Source organism: Cotesia typhae, unplaced genomic scaffold (assembly GCF_013202065.1).
Source record: "Cotesia typhae breed Kobodo isofemale line unplaced genomic scaffold, CoteBio_Ctyphae contig_27, whole genome shotgun sequence".
Lineage (NCBI taxonomy): Eukaryota > Metazoa > Arthropoda > Insecta > Hymenoptera > Braconidae > Cotesia > Cotesia typhae.
Window position 1 is genome coordinate 2,119,259 of NW_027423733.1, and position 27,962 is coordinate 2,147,220.

At 32.6% G+C, this 27,962-nt stretch overlaps 2 protein-coding genes across 5 annotated transcripts; one reads left to right on the forward strand and one right to left on the reverse strand.

The window, feature by feature from the left end:
* Window positions 1-217: 217 nt before the first annotated feature.
* Window positions 218-27,888, forward strand: LOC141525793 (uncharacterized). Of its 4 annotated transcripts, XM_074240423.1 has the most exons (9): window positions 218-252; window positions 358-476; window positions 24,627-24,810; window positions 24,902-25,093; window positions 25,179-25,388; window positions 25,469-25,752; window positions 25,879-26,069; window positions 26,491-26,650; window positions 27,657-27,888. In XM_074240423.1, exons 4-6 carry the CDS (start codon window positions 24,946-24,948, stop codon window positions 25,729-25,731), a joined length of 621 nt encoding a protein of 206 aa, XP_074096524.1. In that variant the 5' UTR covers window positions 218-252; window positions 358-476; window positions 24,627-24,810; window positions 24,902-24,945; the 3' UTR covers window positions 25,732-25,752; window positions 25,879-26,069; window positions 26,491-26,650; window positions 27,657-27,888. The 4 variants fall into 4 exon arrangements, with proteins under 4 accessions (XP_074096524.1, XP_074096525.1, XP_074096526.1 ...); XM_074240424.1 differs by lacking the exon at window positions 218-252 and having other exon boundaries at window positions 260-476; XM_074240425.1 differs by lacking the exons at window positions 218-252; window positions 358-476 and adding an exon at window positions 14,665-14,778.
* LOC141525792 (uncharacterized) lies at window positions 13,390-15,105 on the reverse strand. The gene is made up of 2 exons (XM_074240421.1): window positions 15,087-15,105; window positions 13,390-15,019 (listed from the first exon to the last, which is right to left on the reverse strand). The coding sequence occupies exon 2, from the start codon at window positions 14,944-14,946 to the stop codon at window positions 13,483-13,485; it is 1,464 nt and encodes a 487-aa protein (XP_074096522.1). The 5' UTR covers window positions 14,947-15,019; window positions 15,087-15,105; the 3' UTR covers window positions 13,390-13,482.
* Window positions 27,889-27,962: the final 74 nt, after the last annotated feature.

Consider the following 27,962-nt stretch of genomic DNA (forward strand, 5'->3'; position numbering starts at 1 on the left):
TGTCCATTAAATTATTTTCAAACGAAATATTTTTTAATATTATATATTGTAACAGGGTAAATTACCCTAAATCGATAAGTCGCCAGAGGTCGATAATTAGTCGACTCAGCACTGGCGCGCACCGATCTTCGGGGCCTTCCGTGTAGTAATTAAGAGGGGGGTAAAATGGGTAAGTACTCGGGAGCCGGCGTGTGAGAAAATCAGAAGAGGTTTGATAGTCAACCGCACCGGTCACTACTCATCAGAAAACAGGTAATTAAATATTCGCACGTAAATTTTGGAACGCTGCGATGAAAATTTATCAAGATTGCCTTTTCAATCTTGGAGGCAATATTTCTAACTGTTTTACTGTTACAGGAAATTGAAATTTGAAGTGGAGTCGGATCCCCGGAGTGAAAGAAAAAATAACCACGAATACCCAGAGAATTCACCAGGTCAGAGAGACATCGTGAACAGGAATTAAGTCTAATACTCAGGTACCTTATTTCATTCCGTGGGTGGAAGATAGACCGCGGTTTGCACTCGGTCTATCATTCCTCTTCTCTTTTTACATATATAAAATTTTATTAATAAATTAATAGTGGAACATTTGCTAGTTTTGGATTTAGTGATTTTCATGGGGGCTTATACCCGAAGATCACTCAATCGACCTTGCGGGGAAATTTTAATAACTAAAAATTTTCAATCAATTAATTAACATCGGAAAATTCGTTAAATTTATTTTTTTAATAATTAACTTAGTAAAATTGATTACCTTTTGTCATTGAGAAAAATCGACAAATTTTTATCCGTGGAATTTTGGTCAAGCGTCAGTTTTTGTGTCGCAGTAAATTCCAATACCCAAGGTCAAGCAAAACTTAGCTAGCGAATGTTCTAGCAAATAAAAATTGAATATTTCAACTTGTGTCGAATTTTTTATAATTGATAAAACTAGTAGAAAATTATTGATAATATTTTATATTAAGAATTAATTATTAAGAATTATTTAACGAGAATATTTTATATTGTAAAACTATTTTTATTTATTAATGATAAATTTCGTAATTTTGGGGATTAATTCCGTGAAGTAGTTAAATTAAAAGTACTGAAACTTGATAATTATCGGCGTGGACATTAAGTCCAAGAATTCAGTTAATTGAGTCAAAATTGTCACAGTAAAAATTTAGTCAGAATTAGTTAATTAAACTTATGTTGTAAAAATTTATATTGTAATTGTTTTAATTACCAAAAGTTAATTCAGGGTATTAAAACCTTTTGTTCTAAATAAGTATTGTTATATTCTTAAGACCATGACTATAAGTTACTGAGGAATTTTAATCCATCTAATACTTTAATAGAATTAAAATTAACAATTGGAATTTGAGAATTGTAATAGTTAGTTAGAAATTAGTTGTAAATTGAATATTGTTTGTCGTTTTATTAAATTACTAATGATTGAGTAATTAATTTAAAATATTTAATTAAAATTAATTACAGTCGATTTTGTTAAAATAAAATTTATAAAGTAAAAATCAATTAGAGTCAAGTCAGTGGCTCACTGAATTTGGCCCCACTTTTTTCGATTTTCGGATTTTTTTTATTTTTAATTGTTTGTTCGTCGTTTGTTCGTTAATGTTCGAGTGTAAAAATTGTTTGTTCGTCTTTTATTTATTTATAAATAATTAAACAAATGGTCACCCTTAAGTTGGCCCCCCTTACTAGATATCTTTATTTTTATCACTCAGATTAATTAATTTTGATCAATTATCGTTTGTTCGACGACTATTGGTGATTGTTCGATCATAAAAACAATTAAATTCCCAATTATTTATTATTTTATATCTAATAAGGAGACCATGGGACGGGGATCAGACCATCACCTTACGCCTACATTGCGCATGCGCCGATTTTGTCCGTGAGCTGGCAATGGCCATATTTATTAGCGTTTTGTTCACGAGTGTGTTTATTAAATTTTTTGAAATGCTAAATGGTTGACAGTTTTATGATTAACCCTTCAGGACATGGGTGTTTTGACTCACTTAACTTACTCTGGCCATGAGAAAAAATCTCATGGCATCTGCGCATGCGCTTAATATATTTTAAATAAAACTTCCTTACGAAAGTATTATTTATTTTCAATTTCTAATGCTTTTAAAGGTATATAATTATAATCAAATTTACTATTAAAGTGATATCAATTACAAAAATAATAATAATAGAAACAAATTCATTGGAAATAATCATTTTATTGTTCTGCTTGAAATTAAAAATAATAATTGTTTCAGATTTACAAACTTACAGTTTTTTTAAGTAATAAATTGCACAAAAATAAAATCTTAGTACATAAATGTCTTTTTAAGACTTACAAATTACTAAAATAAATTATAATTATTAAATAAATTAATAATTTGGTAGTAGACTAGCAATTATTACATTAAAATCACGTTTGCAAGGACTAGTCATAAAAGTAATAATAAACACAGAGTAATAATTATAACGATAGGTAACAAATTTGTAAAATTTGTAAAACAAATAGATAATGTATGTCATACAGTACTAATCAATATTCATGAGTCACCATCATTTTCCATCATAATTTCGTGACATTGTGGACAAAGAAGAGTAGAATGTTTTGGACAAATAGCTAACCCACAAGAAGAGCAACATTTTTTGAGTAACTATTTTTTTGACGTGGACAAAAACGACACACTTGTTTTGTTGAATTAGTTTCAACTGTTTGAACCGGTATGTTTCCCACTTTATGTATAGTATTTCTTAAATCAGCTGAGAGATTAGGTACTTTGCTCCGAGTAACAAGATGCGGTTGAGTCAATTGCACACTCAATTTTCTTATAAACTTTCGACGCTCTATTTTTTGTTGAGTATTCTGTGACCAAATAATTTGAGCATTTACTGCAGCAATATTCAGAAAAGAAAAGAAAATGACCATAGGCCACCTGTCCGTTTCACGTGCTACAGAATAGTTTCCCTTCAACTCGTCGACTACGTCAACACCTCCTTTCGTCATATTATAAAACGTTAAAATCTCAGGCTTCAATTTAAAACCAGAATCTTTATCAATTTCAGCCGTATGATGAAGTGTTGATAACAACAACACGTTTTTGTTCTTTTTTGGAACATACGAAACAACCGTACAATTATCTTTAAATATAAATTTACTACTGCAAAGATTTCTGTTTTTTACATTTAAAATTTCAGGTGGAAGCTCTCGTTTATTTTTCCGTATGGTTCCGACAATCGTTGTTTTGAGATTTTTTAATATATCTTCAGCTAATTGAATAGACGTAAAGAAGTTATCGCATGTTACGTGTCTACCAGTACCAGATATAGGTGTTATTAATCTCTTCACCAAATCAAATGATGAATTTGATTGCTCAAAAGGACCTGGTGGCTGCTTGCCGCAGTATATCTCCATATTTAATGTATAGAAAGACTTAGCATCTACTAAGGAGTAGATTTTAATTCCATACCTTGCAGGCTTACTCGGAATATATTGCCTGAACTTACACTTTCCTCTAAATCCCTCCAGCATCTCGTCAATAGTTGTAAACGCTCCAGCTGAATAATTTTCTGCACATCTCTGAATGAATCCCGATGAAAATTCACGAATAGCAGCAAGATTATCGGTTTTTTTTCTTTCTTCTCGATCATTACGATCATCAAATCTTATAGCAGCCATGAGAGCCCGGAAAAGATTTAAGCTCATACCAGCTCTAATACAATCCGGAGCAGTACCATCCGGTGTCCAAAACTCTCTTAGATTTAAGTGTGATGATTTATATAATCCAAGAACGTAAAGTAAACCAATAAAAGCATACATTTCTTCAATAGTAGTCGGGCGTACTGATGAAATGTCTTGATAATTCGGCCTTAGCTTCTCTAAATACATATTTGTAAACTTAACTATTTCCTCTACACAGTGTTCCGGAAAAAATAACTTCCAACAATCCAATGGAGTTTTAGTTGACTGCGCATTTTTTTTAACATTGGACAGTCGAAGTACAATGTTATGTTGAGGAGTTTTTGTTCTGGAATTTGGAGCATTTGTTGACCACTTTGTTACGTTGTCTTTTCCTAGTAGAGTTTCTCCATCATCTTCGTCACTGTCATTATCACTACTACTACTCTCATTATTATTATTATTATCATCATTGTTGTTATTGTCTCCTTTGGGATCATCATCACAAGATTTACCATCAACCTCGCTATCAGAATATTCTGATTCATTGAGTTGCTCTTCAGAATTATTTAACACTTCGTTGTCATCCTCATTACTGTCTGAATCGTATCCATTATCAACAGAATCAACTTCTCGTTCGTTTCATAACCAATCTGGCTGAATTTTTCTTATTTTTCTACTCATCACTTAAATAATTGTTAACTGAAAAATAATAATAGAAATAAATAACCTTAAATGCAAAATGACTTAGATTTAAGTACTCATACAATATTAAGATTATATATAAAACAAAAATATTGCCTTACATTTATTTTTTAGGTTTTAACAATATTTATTTAATGAATATTAACAATTAAATTATAAATTTTACATTTTTTTAAGCAGGTTAACACTGCACAAAATTGCACAATTATTCTATAGGTACATGTATCATGTAAACAAATATGGCGGACGCGTACTACGAAACGACACGAACTAGATCGAAAAGAAACGAAAGCTAAAATCTCCCACCCTTTAATACTCTGGCGAAGAGAAAAAATCTCATGGCTCCCGAAAATAATTTTTTTTTCGTTATTTATGAACAAAAATATTAAGTTTTTAATGCATAAATTGAAAGAATATAAAATTTTAGAAAGATACAAAAAATTTCAAGTAGCCTTTCCATTAAAATTTTTCAAAATATTTGAGATCGAAGTTGAGCATGAGAGAAAATCTCATAACCCATGTCCTGAAGGGCTAGTAAAGGGGGCCAACTTAAGGGTGACCACTTGTTTAATTAATTATAAATAAATAAAAGACGAACAAACAATTTTTACATTCGAACATTAACGAACAAACAATTAAAAATAAAAAAAATCCGAAAATCGAAAAAAGTGGGGCCAAATTCAGTGAGCCCAAGTCAGTAGTGTAAGTGTGAGACAAGTGTGGGTTATGTGTGAGTTGCAGAGTATCTAGGTCTATGTTTCGTCGCTGGGCTGTTACTGCTGTAGCTGGAGCGGGTTATGTGAGTGTGCTGCAGAACATCTAGGTCTACGTTATGTCACTGAGCTGTTGTTCTGTAGTTAAGTATGTATAAGCTGCAGGAGTATCTAGGTCTACGTTTCGTCACTGGACTCCCAGTAAACAATATGATGTCTTTAGAGGTTCTTGATGAACTCCTATTTAAGATTTGGACGTCGTAATTTTTAACGGAATGGTGTCTCTAAGACGTCTTGAGGAAATTCATTAAATTAATTTTTCAATAATTAACTGAGTAAAATTGATTGATTTTTGTCATTGAGAGTAGTGAAGCTGGGGGGTGATACCGACATTACAGGAATCTGTTTTACCAACAGAGGGTTCGTGTTCATGCTAAGTACCATTTGTCGATATGGATGACCTATTTTACCGACAGTTTGAGGATATGGTCGAGGTTTTGCTGGTGGCGCTGGTGGTGAATTCCGCCGCCATCTTACTGTCCGCCATTTCCCGCCATTTTTAAAATTTATCCGCCATTTTGAATTGTGAATCCGTCATTTGAATCCGCCATTTTGAATCCGTCATCTGGTGGCTGCTATCAGCCATTTGAATCCGCCATCTGGTGGCTGCTATCCGCCATTTTGAATCAGATTTCCGCCATCTGGTGGCTGCTATCTGAAATCCGCCATTCTGAATCCGCCATTTTGAATTTGCTATCTGAAATCCGCCATCTGGTGACCGCTATCCGCCATTTTGAATTGTGAATTCACCATTTTGTTAAAAAATGCACCTGTGATCTAACCATCAACTATAGTTGCTTAGATCACAGGTGCATTTCATTGTTTATATTCCGAAAAGATTAATATATGCAAACTGCATATATGACGAGTACATGCGAGAAGATACACCATCTGGTGAGGTTTTTGTCAACCTTAGGTTTAAGCCTGTTCAAGGTCATACGCAGTTTTCTTTGTTCTCCTGCGTAGTAGATGACGTCATCAGATAGGTTTGAACCTGTTCAAGGTCGCGTAACTGCGTAGTTTTCTTTGTTCTATTTCTAACTGCGTAGTAGATGACGTTATCAGACAGGTTTAGACTTGTTTTGTGAAAGGGGTGGGGGAAATTTCCACGAACCAGATGACTCATTCTGTTCTAGAATTTTCTAACTGCACAGTAGATGACTCATTCTGTTCTAGAATTTTCTTACTGCGCAGTAGATGACGTCATCAAACCGGTTTCGAGGTAGAGGAGTGGGGGTAACTACGCAGTATTTTCTGCCTATATAAGCAACTCGCTGAGAGCGTACTTCATAAAAAACGAAGTACACGTCTCCAGTGAAGTACCAGTTGTCGACAGACAGTAGTGAAGTATTGGTGATATACATCTTCTGCCTATCAGTATTACTAATTGTAAGTATTCATTTACTGTCTAATTAAAATATGAATTGAATGAAGAATCATTTAATTAATTAAAAAATTTTTACAGCTATCAATCATGGATTTTACCAAGATAAATGAGGTCAATTGTCTTACTGGGATTCTTCCTGTTAAAAAAATGATTCATTTGGAGTTTAATCGAGAATATAAGATTAATGGAATCAAAGCTATTACAACTCAGTATGGGACTAGGATTGATGCCAATCTAAACGATGAATTTAACATTTATCTACCATCTAGAACTATTCAACATTTAAAAGATGATAACTTCCTGAAGAGTTTGAATGAATTAATAGATTCAAACTATCTGTTTCTACGTTTCCATGGTGGAAAATATAATAAATTTGAATTTATTAATTCTAGTCTTGATGTAAAAATGACCAGTGGAATTATTTAATCAATAAAATATTGGATTTCAATATAAATAATTCATTATTTTTATTTATAATTCCTCACATTTTTAATTTAAGATTAATATTTATAATTCAAATTCAATAAGTTATACTTAATCATAATTTTTAAGTTACTTATCATAATGATAGTTTGAATTTCGCGCTTCTTGTACTAGAGCCATCTACTATCAGTTTATTCTTAGAGCGTGAAAGCTGTCAATTCATAAATATTAAAAAAATTTTCTAGTTATATATACATATATAGAATAATACATGACTTTTAATTTAAATAAAAGATAAATAATTATTATTAGTTTATAATATTTTGTTATTAATATTATTAATATTTATTTAAATTAAAAGTTATGTATTATTTGATAAACTAATATGGGGTTGATGTGCTCTGTATCGTCAAATCCAAAAATCTTCTATATATTTTGAAAATCAATACTCAGTTTTTATTTTTAAATGGTTATATAAATAATGCATGACTTTTAATTTAAACAAATATTAATTATAAAATTTTAGAAAAACAAAAACTGATTATTGATTATCATAATTAAAAAATCAAAACCATTACGCCATCTGTTGATAAGTATTAATATCAGTAGTAGTGTTGGAAAATTATTTGAATTTAATAACTAACAATAATTAATTCTATTCTGAATTAAATGTGTTAGGATGAAATAATAATAACAATTATAATTCATTTATTTTAGATTTATTGAGTGCTTACAAACCAATCTTTTAAATTTTTACATTTTCCAAGGCACATAAATCAGATAAACGATCATGATAATTACAAAAATGATTGTTACAAATTTTCATACTTTTTAGAGAGGGACATTTGAAATTATCGAGATCGATTACAATTTTATTATTACAATCAATTAAATTTTGAACCCATAACATTTTCTCGATACCTTTGACATAAATAATTTTTTTATTACAAGTTAAATAATTGAGAACTTCTTTGAGCTTGTAATATGAAGTTGTTCCAGCATTCCAACCGATTCCATGATAATTTCGGATCAGCCAGGTATTCAGACGTTGATAGTTGGTAGGTAGCACCTTCCAGTGATATGGTGGTTGAAATAGTGTGCATGATAACTCTTCAATATTATCAATATCATGTTGAATTGTTATTGAGGCCAACTCCTTAACAATGAAGCGATTATCAGCTCCTCTGAATCCTTGAACGTCTAGAATGATCTCCATTTTTACTGCTCTTGACAACGAAGAGTGACTGAATGATGACTCTTACAATCAATTCAACCTTTTTATAACCCGATCTCTAGATTATACCCCCACCACTCGATAATCTTATTGGTTAATTAATAATTTGATTGGTTATTCAAACTACGTCGTAGAGTTTTAAACTGCGTAGTAGATGATGTCATCAGACAGGTTTGAACCGGTTCAAGGTCTCGTAGCTGTGCAGTTTTTCTTTGTTCTATTTCTGTTGGGTAGTAGATGACGTCATCTCATTTTTACAGGTTATGTTTATGCTTTCCCGCCATTTAACTCATTTTACAGGTTATGTTTATGCTTTCCCATCATTTAACTTATGATTTCAGGTTATGTTAAACTTCTTGTGCGTCATCTATCATAACTGCGCAGTTTCTATTTTTAGATTATGAGTCATACTATTCTAGAATTTTTCCAACTGCGCAGTAGATGACGTCATTTAATTTAATGACGTCATTACCTTGCTATAAAAGCAGCGCGCCGCGAGCATACTTCATCGAAGTGAAGTACGAGTGAAGTACCATAGTGTTGTGTGTTAGAAAATATCAAGCTTTTGAAATCTGCTGTTCTGAAACTGTTTCTGAAGCCTGCTACCAGCTGTTGAAATCTGCTACCTCGTGCTGGAATCTGCTACTTGAAATCTGCTGAAGAAATCTCAATCATGGCACCGTACCGTAAACATCCTGTTACCGATACAATGCATGAAATTGAGAGATCAACAACTTTCAAGCGTGTCAAAGTTGAAGATAAAACTCCAAGCCCGTTGATGTTCAAGAGGATGTGTGAACTTGAGGTCGGAAAAACTTACAAGCTAACTGGGATTAGAACGGTTATGACAGATCATGGACTCAACGTTGAATTCGATCTGGAAAACAACTTTTCAACGTTCTTCCCTGCTACCACCAACCAGAAATATCTCAACAATCCTGATATGATATTTAAAATGAAATTTTTAATCTTATGCAATACTTTAAATCGACACTACATTGGGGCCAATTATAATAAATTCAAGCTTATTAATCACTCTGGGAAAACAATTACAGAAATTGTGAGAGAATTGTGTTTTGATATGTGCACTTAACTTTTATTCTAAATAATTGTTTTACACTTAACTTTTATACTAAATAATTTTTTATACTTATTCTAGTAAGGTTTGTAATGAAAAAACGTAAAATTACAAAAACATTGTTATTTATTTACTATTTTTAATTACATTAAGTTTATTGATTAGTATAGGATCAATAATGTTATTGATTTGTTGTATTCGTCGACGAAATCGTTCTCCGTCTCTTGCTGCTTGTTCCCATGGACCTTTCCTCGCTTGTCTGGATGCAAAGTCCCACACATACATGTAATGTATGGTGGGCTTGGGGTCAAACTGTACCATTAAGTAAGTTTTCTCACAGTGCTGCTGATGGGATTGTACTCAACTATTCGGTCGTGAATTATTAAGCAGTAAGCAGCAGTTTGATTTGGAAACTGTGCTGACGATTCAAACTCCAGACGTATATCCACAGGTCCAGACTTGATTGACTCGTTCTGCTTGGAACAGTCAATTATATACAGAGGTGCTGTACTTAGAAATTTTTTCTTAGCCAATAGCGGTTCAGCTTCTTTCCCATAGTAAGCACTTTGAAAATTTGTGTACATATCAAACATCAAGGCATACTGATTATGCACAATGTTGAGGTTCAAATTTCCATATGGATAACTCTGAGAGTTCAAGAACAGCTTAATGTCTCTTATGCTGCAGTGATCAAACTCGCTTGCGTTTTGATTCGATTGATTCTTTCTTGCTGTTTGGAATCCAAGGATAACAAAACGAGGTTTCTCAAGCTGATTTGTCGTTTTGATTACCCAAATATGCTTGTTGGTAGCTGGTAGCAGTGGATACTCATACAATTCCCAAGTCCGGAAACTGATTGGAATAGCTGGATCGGAGGTTACGTAATTCAACACCTCGATTTTTGCTTGTCAGACATTATTATGTATGGTACAATCCACTCAATTTTTTGAATCGTAATTGAAACATTTTCATTCTCAACGGTAACAACATAAGCATTTTGATCAGTATTTGATCTGATCAGTATCAATTCATGCTTGGCATTCACGATAATTCGTTGATAATCTTCAGCAAATCCAAGAATGAAACTCAGCGGTACTGAGACATCAAAGTAACCGCTATTATCAGTCAGCTTGTTGTCATCTTCATTAACAATCCAACCAGCATTTTCCAGAATATTTTGTTGTCCCGGACTCAGAGAAGCGTATCCTTTCATAACACTGGTGATACCAACATTCTTACATCTATCGATTTCTACACCATTGAGTTCATAACGTATCTCTTCAAACATATGACAAACAGCCATGTTGGCCATCTTCGTAGTAGCACTTACAGCAGTACCATCAGCTTTCCTCATTCTTCTATAAAAATGTAATGTGCTTTTGCTTGGGAGCAAGCACAGATCTTGATGTTGAACAGCAATCCTGATTTCATCACTGTTGTTGAATGTTGATGATGCATATGGTAAGTGTGAATGAGCTTCACAGTGTGCAATAGACTCATCGAAAATAATTGATTTTTTTATATCTAAGATTTCCGCCATGGTATCACACAAGCTAGACAACAAAAATTTATTTTTATCTTGTGAATTTTCCACGTAATTTTAGTCCTAGACTTTTTAGGAACTCTGCGTTTTGACGTGTCAACACGTTCAGAGCTCGATGATGACTGATAATCTTTGGACATCCTGCAATCCTTTTATACCCGTTACCAGTCTTTGTCTCATATACGATACCCATTACAGACTTTTTATATGCAGTCTTATCGTTATAGTCTCGCCACGGAAATTTGCTATTCTCCCGTCCTGATCAACAATGCGGAGCCTCAAGTTGTGTATTGCTCGTACGGCGACTGGTAGGTAAATGATGTTTGTTGGCACTTCCACTATCTTATATCCTGCTGGAACCCTCGGGAAAAATTCATGAATTGTGTGATTCTTCTCACCATTGATGTACGATCCAGTAGTTATATTGCACTCGACTCTCAGAGCATTGATTTTCAATAATTTGACTGGTAAATCAGATTTATGTGCTGTGTTAGGTTCAAGCACGCGTTTGGTAAATCCAAGTAATGATCCAATGAAATCTTCAGGCTCAAAATTTATATATTGATCACATCTTATTTCACTTCTCAACTCATTGTTGTTTGCTTTTAAAGTGAAACTTAGTTCAGGTAATGTCTTGTTTATATAAGTTTCAATATCTTTAATTTCATAACTCCCTGTTGGTATAGTTATTTCTTGAAATCTCTTGATTGTACTTCTTTTGGATCTTTTTGATGACACATAAAATTTATTAGCACCAACATCAATATTTGGTATTGAATTAAATGTCAGGAGCTTAACGAGTCCAAGTACATAATTTTTGTTGGTGATAGCTCAATCGGCGGAAAATAATTTGCCTTCAGTATGGAGGAGTTTCCGGATAGTGTCAAGGTGAATGACTCTGCCATGACTGACGCTTGTTGTCCCGACTCACTTCAATTTATAGTTGTCCAGCCAGGAATTTTAAGCACAAATGTCCACATATGATTGTATCAAAGTCTTGATATCTTTTATGATTGTACTTTACGCTACCTATATCGAGATATTTCATCAAGTCTTGTGGAGGTTGTAGATTACCAAAACTGTCAAAGTAAATTACTTGATTATGATTCTTCTTGTATGCAACCCAGTGAGTTCCAAGTCCAAGTTTATCATCTAAATTTATTATTGCTGATTCGTTTGTCTTTGGTCCAGATTTTGGTAAATCATTTCTCATAAAAACTCCTCGAAAATTTGGAATTTTAAGCAGCTTGGCATACTTTAATAAGTCGATGTTTCATTCACACATTGACAGTCAAAGTGTTCACAACCATGAGCATCGATATATTTGGACGTCCACTGGACAATAACTTAGGTCAACGAGGGCCAGCTGGTAGAGGTTTCAATGTAACTTCTGATGGAAACTATAACATTGAGAATAAAAGGCTGTGCAATCTCGGTAATCCTTCAAATGAACATGATGCGGCGACAGTGCAGTTTGTACTGAGACAGATGTCTGAACTGAATAAAAGTATAGACAGTGAACAGAAAGAGATTATTTCACATTTACACTCTGAAATAGTAATACTGAAGGCTGCTGTGGGAAATTTGCAGACATCTATTGAGGAAGTTAAAGCAGTACTTTCCTCTCACCAAAATAATATCAAATATCTCACTGAGAAACTCAATGAACGACAAAAAGACAGTGATAGCTAATGAGCTTCACAAACCGGCTCGCAGAAACTATAAACGTCGTCATGTTGACATCCGAGGTCTCGACGAGACTTGGCAAGCTGACTTGGTTGAGATGATTCCATATGCGACAGTCAATAAAGGACACAAGTATCTGCTTACAATCATAGATATATTTTCTAAATATGCCTAGGCAGTTCCAATTAAATCAAAAGGTGGTGTAGATGTCACTAGTGCTATGAAGTCTGTACTCCAGCAAGGTCGTGTACCTAAGAATCTCCATGTTGATCAGGGTAAAGAGTTTTACAACAAAGAATTTAAAGATCTGATGAAGCAGCACAAGATAAATCTGTATTCAACATTCAGCAATCTCAAAGCATCCATATGTGAACGTTTCAATAGAACACTCAAGACTAAAATGTGGCGAGAGTTTACAGCTCATGGCAGCTACAAGTGGACCGATATACTTGATGACTTGGTGAATACTTACAACAACACTAAACATCGGACTATCAAAATGAAACCTGTTGATGTTACCGCTGCTCAGGAGAAACAACTATTGGAAAACATATATCAACCACTGCAAGTCAAATCACAACAGAAGAAGTTTAAAGTTGGAGACAAAGTCCGAATCAGCAAGTACAAGCATGTGTTTGACAAGGGATACACACCAAACTGGACAACAGAAATCTTCACAATCAAGTCGGTGCAGAACACGAATCCAACGACGTACAAGCTCGTGGACTATCAGGATCAACCAATTGAAGGAGGATTTTACAATGAAGAACTCAGCAAAGTCAAATATCCAGATGTATATCTTGTTGAAAAAGTAATTAGAAAACGTGGAAATAAATACTATGTTAAATGGCTAGGATTTGATACTAAGCATAATAGTTGGATAAATAAATCTAATATGTAAAACACAAATTATATATTGTTTTTATTTACAAACCTTAAAATTATATTTACATTGTTTTTTAATATTACTAATTTTACAGTAATTTTTGATTCTTATTATCATTATTATTATCTTGCACAATCTTTCTTTTCTTAAAAACTAGTGGCCCCTTGTAACCCCATGGTAGGGTATCAGTGCTAGCCTCAATAAGTTGACGTTTATCATCACCCCAACTGAGAGCAAGTTTCTCCTGCTTTATTGTGTGTACTTGATGATTTTTACTTTTTATCATGTACTGCTCTTTTCTTAATAATACGTTTTCAAACAGACATCGTTTGAAGTCATCAAACGTGATTGTCTTCAAGGTAGATCCTCCGATACCCTTTGCCCGTTTCTTGATCCTATCTCTTTCCTTCTCAGGATTGTGAATCTCGAAGGCGTAGAGCTTGGCTCTGAGACCCACAAACTCGGACATGATTTTTCCATTGTTCTCATCCTTCATAAGCCCCAGGACCTTTTTGTTTGCTAACGGCATGTTGAAGACATTTTGGGGTGGGTAGTCAGAGGTATCAAACCTTGAGATATCACGTTTGATGTCTTCGTATACGTTCGGTACATTAAATTGGTAAATAAGACTATCTGTATCGGTATACAATAATTTAGATGTCGTTTCATAATTTTTCATTACATAATTATAATGGAAATCGTAGATAAAAGTCTTGGATAAGTCTAAGATACTAAAGCCTACATAGATTGGCTTGTTAAAAACAACTCTAGCTTTTTTCATTTCAATTATGACTATATCCTCATCAAATACAGTTACGCTGTGGAAGGTTGGCTTACAAATCAGGTCTGATACCTGATAACGCCCCGCCCACTTTGTTCTTAACCAAACTTCTTTGTATTTACGAACATTGTCCATTGTCTTTCCGAAAACCGCGTGGTTCATCAACTTGTAAAAATTTTTCTCAAAATCATTTTTCGCTATTTTTCGACAATTAGTATTTTTATCAATGTATGATTTGAGCCAGTCTGATTGTTCAAATTTCAAGACTCTGTGTATTTTCTTAAGTTCTAAGCCTAAATCTAAACATTGTTTCAAATTCTTATAATGTATTACATAATTAGTCTTATCATACAGAGTTGTTGTTAATTTTTGTTGTTTGCTGCCAGGTGGTATAAAATGTTCAGGGCAGAGAGGCAAATCTTTGTGTAGATCATGTAATTTCTCAGGATAGTGTAGGTCTACTTCAAGGATGTAGCCTACACTTTCATCATCATTGAAAAACTGATCTACATTATCTACATTTTCAACCCATTCAAATTTATCCTGGGGTAAAGACATACTCATCGCTGCGCCATACAAATTATTTACATCGTAGTACATCAGGTATGTTTCGGGGTTATTTGAATCAAAATCTTTGCCCATATACCGGTTGTTAGCTTCAGCATGTCTATTAGCACACATCGATACCCCACCACGAATACCCTTTTCAATGAAAAGAAGTATCTCAGGATCAGTTAACAGTTCAAGTTCTACTTCAGTATGCTTCAACATTGCAGAGTTTGAAAGACCTGGTGCTGTATAAAAATGTATGGCATCAAGATTGTATGTTTTGAAACAACTCAATCTAAAATTTTCAAACACGTCAGCTAAAAGAAGTACATCTGTTTTCAAATATAAATCTGAGTATTCACCGAGAGTACTAATATCAAACTCATTCCAAACTACTTGAGCAAATGCATAATCATTATCAGAAATGGTAGAGTTGGTTAATTTTGAAAAAAATGAATCCTGATCAGGCAGCTGTTTTTCATCAAGTCTATCAATATTATCAACGTACTCATATGGGAATACACCCTTACGTGTTGCTAATTTGAATTTATCAGGGTCTGGGTAGTGTAATTGTGTAATTTTCTTGTCACTATCATCAAGGTATGAAGCTAATTTCTCTAAACTGGAAGCCATGAATCTAAATGAATCAATAAATCTTAAAGAGACTGAAGTATTTTTAACTGATTTTGTAAAAGAAATGTAACGCTCTTTATTGATCGGTAGTAATGAAATTTCACCTTCAAATACTGTAGCTAAGGATTTAATTATAAAGTGTGAGTCATAGCCGGATAAATTATGAAAGACAATGGGGATAATGGTAGATTTCTGATAATTAACGTTACATGATTTATGAGCAGCGTTTCTATAGTTCCCGGTGAAGTGACAATGATCATAAACTTTATCATTAGGAGATGTTATAGGTTTTTCACAGATATGACAAACAGTTGCCTAATTATGCCTATCTTGTTGTTCTTTGGTAAGAGGTTCCATTTTGATGGGATTCTTTAAAATTTTTCAAAGTCAATAGCTAATGATTCTAATTGTTTAACAAACCAGTTGATACAATCTGGACAACGGTTCAATTCAAATTTAGACAATGTATTGTCATAGCTACAATGTACATAGTAAGCAATACTGTGTGGAACATGCTTGTGAACTTTTTTGACATCATCTCCCTGGGGTTCGAGTATGCATTCAAGATCTGCATAGACTACAAACGGTACAGGATCTTTAGATTTGAAATCTTTGAATTTCAAAACTCGGTTTTTTTCGTTCGGAAAGTCCATGCGGACTTTGTTAGATTTGAAACAATCAGATATATGTTCTTTATAACTTTTTTGATGCTTAAAATGATTCAAGCAACGATCGCAAAAGTACAATTTATGTTTACCTTTAGTTATTTGTTTAGTAATTAATCCGGAAAGATTATGTATCCATGCAAAGTGATAGACTGACTCAATATGATCTAAATTATCTGTATAATTTACACTTTTTTTAATCATCAATAAATGAATTGCAGGTATTTTTGATTCAGAGTTACTTAAATATAATGGAATAATAACACTTTTCTCAGACTTTTTACTCGTAAATTCCGACTCTATACTGTATACGTTAATGCTAAGATTATTCATTTTTTCAAATTTCGGAATGTCATTAAGTTTAATTGGAAATTCTATACCTTCATAGTTCAATCTGATGCTAAAGTGTTGATATTCTTCAGGTAGTTCTGGATTGAGAACAGGTGGATGTAACGCAGCATTGACGCACCATAGGAAGCAGAACTCATCCTTATTTTGGATGTTTGTAACCGCATTCTTCTTGACAATATCCTTTGGTAATCTAACGAAGGTGGAGTTTCCAACTTGGGTTGGTGCGAATCTTGACATAGTCACCATCAAGCTGTTCGGTCCAAGCAGACTCCATCCAGAACCCTCATGTTCAAAATCTTCGATTCTTTGTAGTAATTTGTCGTAGACATGTTGACTAAACCAATCCTGAAGAGATGTGGCAGGGAGAATCTCGCGACTTTTGGTGACAAAAGATTTTCGTTCTTCTATGTCTTGTTGATGTTTCCGGAATGTGCAAAAGAGTTCAACATTCACTTTCAACCCTGCCAGATCTCTCAAGACACTCTGCACCTTGTTGATGACGATGTCCCGTGAGGCCTGGAGAAATGATGCTGGATCTTTGTGATGCTGGTTGATAATACATCCAGTCTGGATGTTACCAGCGAAAGCGTTTTCCAAGTCCCGCCATTTGACTCCTTGGTTAAGATCTCCACCAACAACTAGGTTACCGAGTCTGGAGAACTGATCGGCAAACCAGTTGAGTTGGTTGATGTGTGCTTGAACACTTCGTCTCACTTGAATTGATGTTCCAGGATCGAGTAATATAGTGTTGAAGTACTGGATAGTTTCATTGCACACCCTTAAACACCTTTGACGATGATTATCAGTGAGCTGCTCTCCTAACAGATCAGCATATGAGACAGCAATAGTGTCCACCAAGTTTTTGAGAGCCTCAATGAGGTTAGGTGGAGCCATCTTGGGAAGACGCACACTTCACTACTGTCTGTTTACACAATATTGAAGGTTATGCACACTGTTTATAGGTTATATACACTGTTTATAGGTTATGTACACTTTTATAGGTTATATACACTGTTTGTAGGTTATATACACTGTTTATAGGTTATGTTCACAATAGTTTATACACACACTGAATTTACACGATAGTTTTTGGTACACTGGACTACAGTTTATGCACACAATAGTTTTTGCACACTGGACTATACTCGCGTACTTCACAACACTAAACTTCACTATATTTTATATAACACCGAATACTGTTTAATCATGAGAGATGTACTTCGTTTTTTATGAAGTACGCTCTCAGCGAGCTGCTTATATAGGCAGAAAATACTGCGTAGTTACCCCCACTCCTCTACCTCAAAACCGGTTTGATGACGTCATCTACTGCGCAGTAAGAAAATTCTAGAACAGAATGAGTCATCTGGTTCGTGGAAATTTCCCCCACCCCTTTCACAAAACAAGTCTAAACCTGTCTGATAACGTCATCTACTACGCAGTTAGAAATAGAACAAAGAAAACTACGCAGTTACGTGACCTTGAACAGGTTCAAACCTATCTGATGACGTCATCTACTACGCAGGAGAACAAAGAAAACTGCGTATGACCTTGAACAGGCTTAAACCTAAGGTTGACAAAAACCTCACCAGATGGTGTATCTTCTCGCATGTACTCGTCATATATGCAGTTTGCATATATTAATCTTTTCGGAATATAAACAATGAAATGCACCTGTGATCTAAGCAACTATAGTTGATGGTTAGATCACAGGTGCATTTTTTAACAAAATGGTGAATTCACAATTCAAAATGGCGGATAGCGGTCACCAGATGGCGGATTTCAGATAGCAAATTCAAAATGGCGGATTCAGAATGGCGGATTTCAGATAGCAGCCACCAGATGGCGGAAATCTGATTCAAAATGGCGGATAGCGGCCACCAGATGGCGGATTCAAATGGCTGATAGCAGCCACCAGATGACGGATTCAAAATGGCGGATTCGAATGACGGATTCACAATTCAAAATGGCGGATAAATTTTAAAAATGGCGGGGAAATGGCGGACAGTAAGATGGCGGCGGAATTCACCACCAGCGCCACCTGCAAAACCTCGACCATATCCTCAAACTGTCGGTAAAACAGGTCACCCATATCGACAAATGGTACTTAGCATGGACACGAACCATCTGTTGGTAAAACAGATTCATGTAATGTCGATGTCACCCCCCAGCTTCACTACTATTGAGAAAAATAGACAAATTTTTATTCGTGGAATTTTCGTCAAGCGTCAGTTGTGTGTCGCATAAATTCCAATACCCAAGGTCAAGCAAAGACTTGACTAGCAAATGTTCTAGCAATTGAAATTGACTATTTCGACTCGTGTCGAATTTTTATAATTTATAAAACGAGTAGAAAATTATTGATAATATTTTATATTAAGAATTAATTGTTAAGAATTTTATATTAGGAAAATTATTAATTGAGAATATTATAGAGTGGAAAATTATTAAGAATATTATATTTAGGAATTATTTATTGAGAATATTATATTATAAAATTATATCGTCACGTGGGAATTTAATAATTTTGGGATTAAGTCAGTGAATTAATTAAATTAATTTTACTCTAATTTGATAATTATCGGCATGGAAATTAAGTCCTAGGAATTAGTTAATTGAGTCAAAAATTGTCACAGTAAAAATTTAGTGAGAATTAGTTAATTAAACTTATGTTAATAATTTTGAAGTGATTGTAAAGGTCTATGTTGTGATTAAGTTAATTCAAGGCATTAAGCCTCTGGTTCTATAGAGATTAGTTCAAAGCTATTTAGAGATTGATTGTAAATTGAAAATTGTCGTTAAAAAAAAAAAAAAATTTACCAATGATTGAATGATTGAATATTGTAATTAACTTTAATTCATTCATTCTATTAAAATTGTAAAATCAATTAAGCGAAGTGTGGGTTATGTGTGTGAAGAATTGAACGGGTTATGCGTGATAGAGAGTGTTAATAGTGTTAAGTTCGGTAGTCCTGTGGACTTAATTTTAAGTTGTAAAGTGTGTAAAGTTAGTTAGTTTTGGTCGTCCGGTGGACGTTAAATTTTAAGTTTAGTTCTAAGACAGGTGTGGGAGACCGTTTGTTCGAAAAAGCCCAATTAGTTCTAAGACAGGTGTGGGAGACCGTTTGTTCGAAAAAGCCCGTCTAGTCATCGTATCGTCATTCGAAGGTTCGTTTGTAAATATCGTTTATTTCGCAGTTGTTCTCCGCTTCGTTAGATTATAAGTGTGTGAGTGAGTGATATTTGTTAACTAATTTTAAGCCAACTCTGTTAAGTTTTTTTTCTTTTTATTGTTAATAAATATTGATCAATTTTGTTAATTAGATTTTTTATTATTCAACAGCACTTTCCTCCACTCTCTCTACCCTAAGATAAGTTTTCTCAGCTTTGGACCGGTTCCAGGAACCGTGATTAATAATCCTGGTGGCACCCTTATAATTTTTATTGTTGTTAGTTTTGTTTAGTCATTTATAAAATTGATTAGGGGCTAACCTGAGCAGGTAAAACTGTTACAAGTGTATATGTGCAAATGAAGATACACGAGAAGAATTTCGAAGCGGAAACATCCTCGTATCACCGATTGAACCACCAGCAGCTAACTTAACATGGCCTACTTCTAACGTTCAAAAATACTTGAAACACCAGCAGCTACTTCTAATTATATGCCAACGCCGACTCAATTTGTTTCACCCACAGCCGTAGAAAAATCTTTTAATTATAATGACAAAAATGTCCATTATAATCCAAATTCTATAATTACATCATCAATATTTCCTGGTGAATTAAATGATCCAAATTCATGTTTACCGGTATACTATCCTCCAAACTATTGCCATAATAACAGAATGGACACTGATGGAAACGACAATAGTTGTGAATCCGGTAAATCTGATATATGTTAATACAATTTTTTTTATTGACAAATTATAAGATTTATTAATTATCGGCATTTTATATTGAATTTACTCTTATTACAGACCCTAGCTTGAAAAGTGACAATGAAAAAAATTTCATGTCTTTATAAGTCACCGGTCACTGCCATTAACCAAACCAGAAAATAGTCTTGTTTTTACAGTCATTATTTAATAATGGAATTATGTTTTACGTTTATATGATATTAACAAAATGACTAGCATGCGATGAGTCAAACTTTTATTGAAAATAAAATTATCCAAATTAATAAATAAAAAATATAAAAATCTTTATTTCATTTAACATAAAGCAAATGAACGTTGTGGTCAAATTCAGATATAGTGAATTGCACGTTGATAATCAACTACAACTACAACACCAATAACAGTAATAGTAATAGTAATAGTAGTAGTAATAGTAATAATAATAATAACAATAATAATAATATTTTTGAAAACACTTTAATTTTTATAAAAAATTGCACTCTAAAAATAAAGAATATTCCCAGTCAGCATCTAAATCAGAAAGATTTCAGTATGAAGTCCAATAAAAAACTTCTTGCAGAAGTTCTAATATGACATCTTAAACAGCTCATTTTGAAGAGCACAGAATTCAGAGCTCTTAATGAACTCTTAAATAAGAAGTCGATTTTTCGACATCCGAATGAATTTTTTTTTCTAACCACTTCTTGAATTGCATTCTATGAGCTCTTGTAAACATAATAAATAAGACTTCACTTTTGCGACGTTATAAAGTATTCTTTTTTTTCACTTCTAAAAGAATTTACATTATTAATTCTTACAGCATTCAATATACAGACGTTCTGTCATATTCATGATTTCGTCATGAACTGTTTGACGCATGCGTAAAGTCTTGTATTCTGTCCGTATGATATTTATTTATTTGTGCATTCTAACCTGCTTCTTTTGATAAATATTTAATATATCAGAGAGAAATTAAATTTTTATCAGTATATTTTAAAAAGCAACCGTGTTAAATTTGGTTGCTTAAATCAATTATATTTTTTTGATAGTTGAGTGGTTTTTCTTATACAACTGGATGTAACAGTAAGTAAACATACATGCATTTTGATACTGGGAGTAAAGGTCATGTAAATTTTTAATTTTAAATCGTCTTGCTATAAATATTATTATTTATTTATTAAAAACCAATTATGCCAAGAAATCCGTTTAAGAAACTATCAAAAAGCCAAAGAAATAGGCGTCTAAAACAAGTAACTTGCGATGAATCACCGTTAACATCTTCGCAAAAAAGTTCTCCAACTGATGATTCAAATCAATCAAGAGAGAATAATACATATATTAATATTTGTGATACTCAAAATGTCTCTGATCAGACAATTAATACTGATAAGAATATACCTGAAGATACCAATATTACCAAAGATGTCTCTAGTAATTCTATCGTCGGCGCTCCTAATCTTATTGATAATGTTATTTTAACGGAAAATCGAGAGCTTCATGACAGTAACGATGATATTTTACTAAATAATCCTCCTGATATTGATGATGCGAAAATTAATTTACAACGTAAACTAGCACAGTGGCAATGCCAGTACAATATTAGCCAAACTGCATGTGGAGCTTTGCTTAAAATTCTGATTGACGTCGATTCAATAGAAGAATTGAATAATCTCCCCAAAGATCCTCGTACTTTATTAAATACTCCGAAAACTACCAATATCCGTTCTGTGTCACCTGGTGAATATTTTCACTATGGTTTACAACGAGGATTAGTTGAGCAATTTAGAATTATTGATGTAAATAATCTCAGTACTAATATTCTAATTAATGCCCATATTGATGGATTACCAATATCAAAAAGCTCTAAAAGGCAATTATATCCAATACTAGCTGAAATTTTCCCCAAAATTGCTTCACCGTTTTTTATTGGTATTTATCATGGATTCGAAAAGCCAGATAATTGTAATGAATATTTAGAAGATTTTATTAATGAGTATAAGGACTTGCATACAAATGGTTTTCAATACAGTAATAAAAAATTTTATGTGACGATGAGGGCTGTTATTTGTGATTCACCAGCTAGGGCATTGGTAAAATATACAAAAGGCCATACTGGTTATTATGGTTGTAGTAAATGCATGCAAGAAGGCAGTTACAATGAACACCGAATGCGATTTCTACAAATGGATTCCCCATTACGAACCGATGATAATTTTCGGAAGAAAATTAATGAAGACCATCATTTAGGAACATCTAAATTTGAAGAAACGGAAATTGATATGGTTTCTCAATTTCCTGTAGAATATATGCATCTTGTATGCTTAGGAGTTATCAAGAAAATCATAAACTTGTGGGTCAAAGGATGGCGTGTAAGTCCAAAAATATTATTGAAGCTTAGCCACAAAATGATAAAGAACATTTCAGATTCATTGAACTCAATAAAAACTTGGATACCTTCCGAATTTGTCAGAAAAACACGCGAATTAGGTGAAATCGATCGGTGGAAAGCAACAGAGCTTAGATTATTTTTACTATATGTTGGTCCAATAGTCTTGAAAGGTCATCTCCCTCAAGAATACTTGTTTTATTTCAACTGTTTACATGTTGCAATAAGAATCTTATACAATGAAACTGATTGTATAAAAAACAATGCCTGTGCTAAAAGTTTATTGCATTACTTCGTAAATGAATCAATTAAATTGTATGGAGAAAATTTCGTGATTTATAACATACATAATTTAATTCATTTACCTGATGATATGCTGAAATTTGGCCATTTAGATACGTTTAGTGCCTTTTCATTTGAAAGTTTCTTATATTTTCTGAAAAAAAATTTGAAAAAAGGTGAAAAGCCATTACAGCAGCTCCATAAACGTCTTGAAGAGCGTGCGAGCTGTGATTACCAGCAAGAAATTATTAAAAAAGTTTTACTAAAGCCAGAGGTATCTAATTTCAATCGTAAAATGACAAAATTTAGCAAATTTCTTTCATATAATAAAATAAATTACGGTAGGTTCATTTTATCCGCTTCTCAAACCTGCAATAGATTTTGTTATTTCAAAAATAACGTTTTTTGCGTAAGTAATATTTTTAAAAATAATGGAAAAATTTTCTTGAAAGGTAAAATTTTAATAAACTTTAAAAATTTGGATAATTACCCAATTGATTCGAGACTACTTTCTATAGTTACGGGAAATACGTGTTCCAATTTTAAATATATAAAAGCAAATGATATCACGACAAAAGCTGTTTGCATACCTGAGAATGATAATAAATCATTCACTTTTTTCCCATTGATTCGTTCTTTAAGTTGAACATTTTAATTACTAGATTTTAAAATATGTATATTCACTTTGTATTATTTAATCCATGTACAGTATATATATATATATTGTAATATTATAAAAAAAATTTCAATGGTTGTATTATTAATTCCATTAGTTGTTCTAATTTGAATTTTGTGCGCTGCTATCAACGCGCCACCTTATGGAGAATTGGATTGAGTACTTGGTACTTGGGATCAAATTACATGTGCGTCTTACTTTAAAGTTTGGTCTGACTTACTTATAGTGTGTTGTTATGCGCAATAAAAAAGTAGTGAATGACAAATTATATAAAATAAATAAAAAATGGTAATTAAAAAATATATTTATTGAAAGTGATATTTGAATTACTTTATATATATATATATATATATATATATATATATATATATATATATATATATATATATATGTCGGAGATAATATCGAGCTGGGTTTTCCCAGAGATTGGAAATTCCCAATATTTTAGTTTGTCTGTTAATTTTAAGCAAAATCGTAAAGCATAGAATATTTAGATATTATTTATGATTTAAGCTAGTTATATTTTTTATGGTTATAACGATGGGCTTAAGTCCGGAGTGACAATGGTCACCAAACGTAGCCGAGGTCACAGGATAGAAGTAAAAAGTATATAGTTAGAAATATCGACAGACAATGAGGGCTGTCGAAATAATTTTTGAGTGAATAAGTACTTAGGGTACTTGGGAGAGTAGTTCTCGTTGAGCATTGATCAAGTAAGGATCGCATACATCCTGCTGACCCCGGATTCGTTCTCGGTCTTATTCCCAAAACGTCTTTAACTGTTATATCAATCGCAGTAGAATATTTGTAATTAAATTTATTATTTGTACGAGTTAGTGTACGTTATATTTTAAATCAAAGTCTTTATTATATTTGATTATTGTAAAAATAAATAAAGATGGCTGATAATGATCCAAAGGACCCTAACGATGCCCGAACCACTCTTCCTCCGACATATATATATATTCTATAACCTCACTTCTACTCTTACTAATGTTAAACGTTTCTTTCTTCAGGCTTTCTTTGTAGTATTTTGTGGTACTTGGTGTTCAACTGTTCATGAATCATGGATAAATGAAGATACCAAAAAAGTTTCATGGCCGCCAAAAAAAATTAATGCTTCAAGAGCGTGCATAAAAAAATACACACCAAAGCTGGATTGGAAAACTCTAACGTACACTAAAATACTTGGACCGTACGGTAAGTCATTGCATTTTTTATGAGTAAAATCGTATTTTTCATTATCAATGTTTATTAATTTGTGACTTTTTTTTAATTATTAAATAAATAGAAACTTATAACACAGCTAGAGCTGTTGAGGTTGCTGCCGTTGATATGTCCACTTGTGATGAGACATCTGTTCAAAATGTTATTGATTCCAAGAAGAACTCAAAACGTTCACGAAAGAAACCATCACGTTTCCAAGATAGTTGTACTTCTAGCAGTAGCGATGACACTGATAAGAATAACGAAGACGATGAAGGTACAGTATTAATATATTCTTACATTACACTGCTAACAAATGCATGACATTCAGATTATTATTTCATTTTATTTTTTTCTTACAGGTCTTGGATTAGATAATCTAGAAACGAAAGTATTACCGTCTTTTCATTATGACGGTAGTGATAATGGTAATATTAAGCATACAGAGGCAGATGTCGATGATTTGCTTGAAACTCAAGAGCTGAACTACGGAGATTTTTTTGAAGATCATCCCACTTACAGTGATAGAGCATTGACGAAGAAGCTGGCCATACGTAGTGTTGAACGTGTTCGTAAGTGTTGCATACCAAAAATATTTAATACCCAAATAATTTTTTTTTAGTTGCTATAATTTTATTAATATTATTTCTAGAAATACCAGGGATTGAAGCGAAAAAAATCACTAGTATGGGCAAAGATGTTCAAGTAACAAAACATCCGTATCAACCAAACAAATCCGGTAAAACCGAAAGTTCAAATGATTCGAAAAATCCACTAGCAGCCAGTTCTGCAGTCGTGTCCAATAATAATTCAAACTTGATAAATGAAGTTAACCATGATAGTGTTGCAGCTAGTTCTACGGGCAGGAAAAAGGTACAACAAATCAAGTTGACACTCTTACTGAACAGTCAGTAACATGTAATTCAAACTGCTGCTGTAAGTATCAATTGATTTTGTTATTGATCTCCTTAAATTTCTCATTTTATCTTTGTTTCATTGAAATGGGATATGGAAAAAAATTCTCAATTGCTGTATAGTAAAAAATATTTTTTTTTCTAACAGCTGGATGTCGATCAGTGTTATATTCCGTTTCTCGTAAGCTTGACACATTATTAAGTATTATAGGGGATAATCCTCGGCCAAATACGATTAAAGCATCAGATATACTGTCAAAGTTTCCAATATGTAATCATGAAGATTTGGTAAAATTTAACAAATTATTGACAGATAAAGAAGCAGCACGCACTCAATACGTAATTACTTTTTCTATTCTGGTGAATTGCATCAAATTTTATGGTTGATTTGTTTTTTAATTAATTTTTGCCTTTTTCAAAATCTAAATTTATTTACGACTTTTTATTCTAATAGAAATATAAAATTTTAACTTTTAAAACTTTACAAATTCAACTAGTTCTTACGGTCTTTAAGTTGATATTATTTTTGCTTGCAAACTACATCGTCAACCATGAAACTAAATGATAAAAAAGAAGAAAGACGGAATAGCTGTCTTCAGACAAAATTTCAAGAGTACATATTCATGTTACATGCTTTTTATTTTTTTCATGCTATAAAGAAAATGCTATGAATAATGCTAATGAAGAAACTATTGCTTATTACTATCTAACTTTAATAATTTTTTTATGGACATCGATTATGCTATACAAAATTTTTCAGGAGAATTTTATAAATCAACGACGACATGTCGATGGAAAAAAATGTATTCGAGTTGTATTGGGACATATTTTAACAGATGACCTCTGCTGCAAACTATCTTGGAGTGGTCAAAAAAACACAATAAAAGTTGAAAATATGGCATTTGTGAAGTATTTGAGAGGTATGCACACACTTTTAAATTGAAATAACTTTGTTCCCCTATCGAAAAAAATATTGAAATATCCTTTTAAAAATATAAAATCTTCTCAATATTGCACGATGCTGAAACGGAATTATTTTGACACGCAATTTTCACAAGGGTTTTGACAAACTTCCTCAGGAATAAAATAAAAAAAAATTAAATCATGAAAGTGACTTTTGACAAAGTTGTAGTGTTATCAAGCCCATTGCTTCCGTAAATACCACGCTCTTATTTATTTAATTTATCAGAAAAACGAGTTTTTTCTGAGAAATCATTATTAATCGATAAGAAAATTTTTTGAACGTGTTCTGTAGCTACTATTATATATTTCAGTATGCTTTTTATCCATACATTTTTTCGTTTAAATTATGAAAATCACGATTTTTAGGCGAGAGTAGAGCATACCTTCGCGTTTCGCGCTAAAAATGAGTATACAGCGTATAGTCAGAATAACGATACGTATCCTTATTTTGATGATATTTTTTTCTCCGTGTATGTATTAAGAGACTTGAACAATATTCTTTTCAGGATTATTTCAATATAATTTTATTCTTGCAGTCATTTTGTCTAACTTAACAGTTGTTATTTGATATTAGATAGAAATATTTTTAATTAAACTGTATTGGAATTTTACTCACTGAATTCAAACTATTGCTGCAAAAAAACTAGCAAATAATGCTGTACAAAAAATATTTTATTTCTGACAAATTATTTTGACTAATGAAAATTAATGAGAAATTATATATGTAGAAGTGAATCATAGCAATCAATTTCGTTCTATATAAAAGTTAGAGCCTATTTGTTAAAAGATGCAAGAAGAATATGAACAATATCTAAAAATTAAGAATCGGGAAATCTATTTTTCTTCTTTTTTGATTGATTTACTTACTTGTCTTTTGAAACTTGAAAAAAAAAAAAAAAAAAAAAAACGAATTCTTACATGCAACATTTGTTTATCTTAATATGGTTATTTATTATTTTTTAGATGCGATCACAGGTATATCACGGTCTTCTCTAGATGAGTGCAAGCAAGCAATCATGTCCTGGTTGCAGCACGCGAATGACCGAATACAAAAAATCGACAAAGCACATGGATAACCCTCAATAATTTTTGAGTTTTTTTTTTAATTTTTATATTTATATCAAACTGACATTACCTGCGTCATTATTATATACCTTCTATAATTTAATTTTTAATAAAAAAATAAATAAAATTACATTCCTAATAAATTGTTGAAATTCTTTAAGTATATCAAGTACTTTTGCATGTTCGGTTGTTGATAGTTTATTT

Bases quoted from the DNA above. Each gene is read 5' to 3' on its own strand.
- LOC141525792 (XM_074240421.1), bottom strand. From the start codon at position 14,946: ATGTTGAAGCATACTGAAGTAGAACTTGAACTGTTAACTGATCCTGAG.
- LOC141525793 (XM_074240422.1), top strand. The intron at 25,094-25,178 runs GTACAGTATTAA...TTTTTCTTACAG, and splicing joins GAATAACGAAGACGATGAAG to GTCTTGGATTAGATAATCTA. The intron at 25,389-25,468 runs GTAAGTGTTGCA...TATTATTTCTAG, and splicing joins ACGTAGTGTTGAACGTGTTC to AAATACCAGGGATTGAAGCG.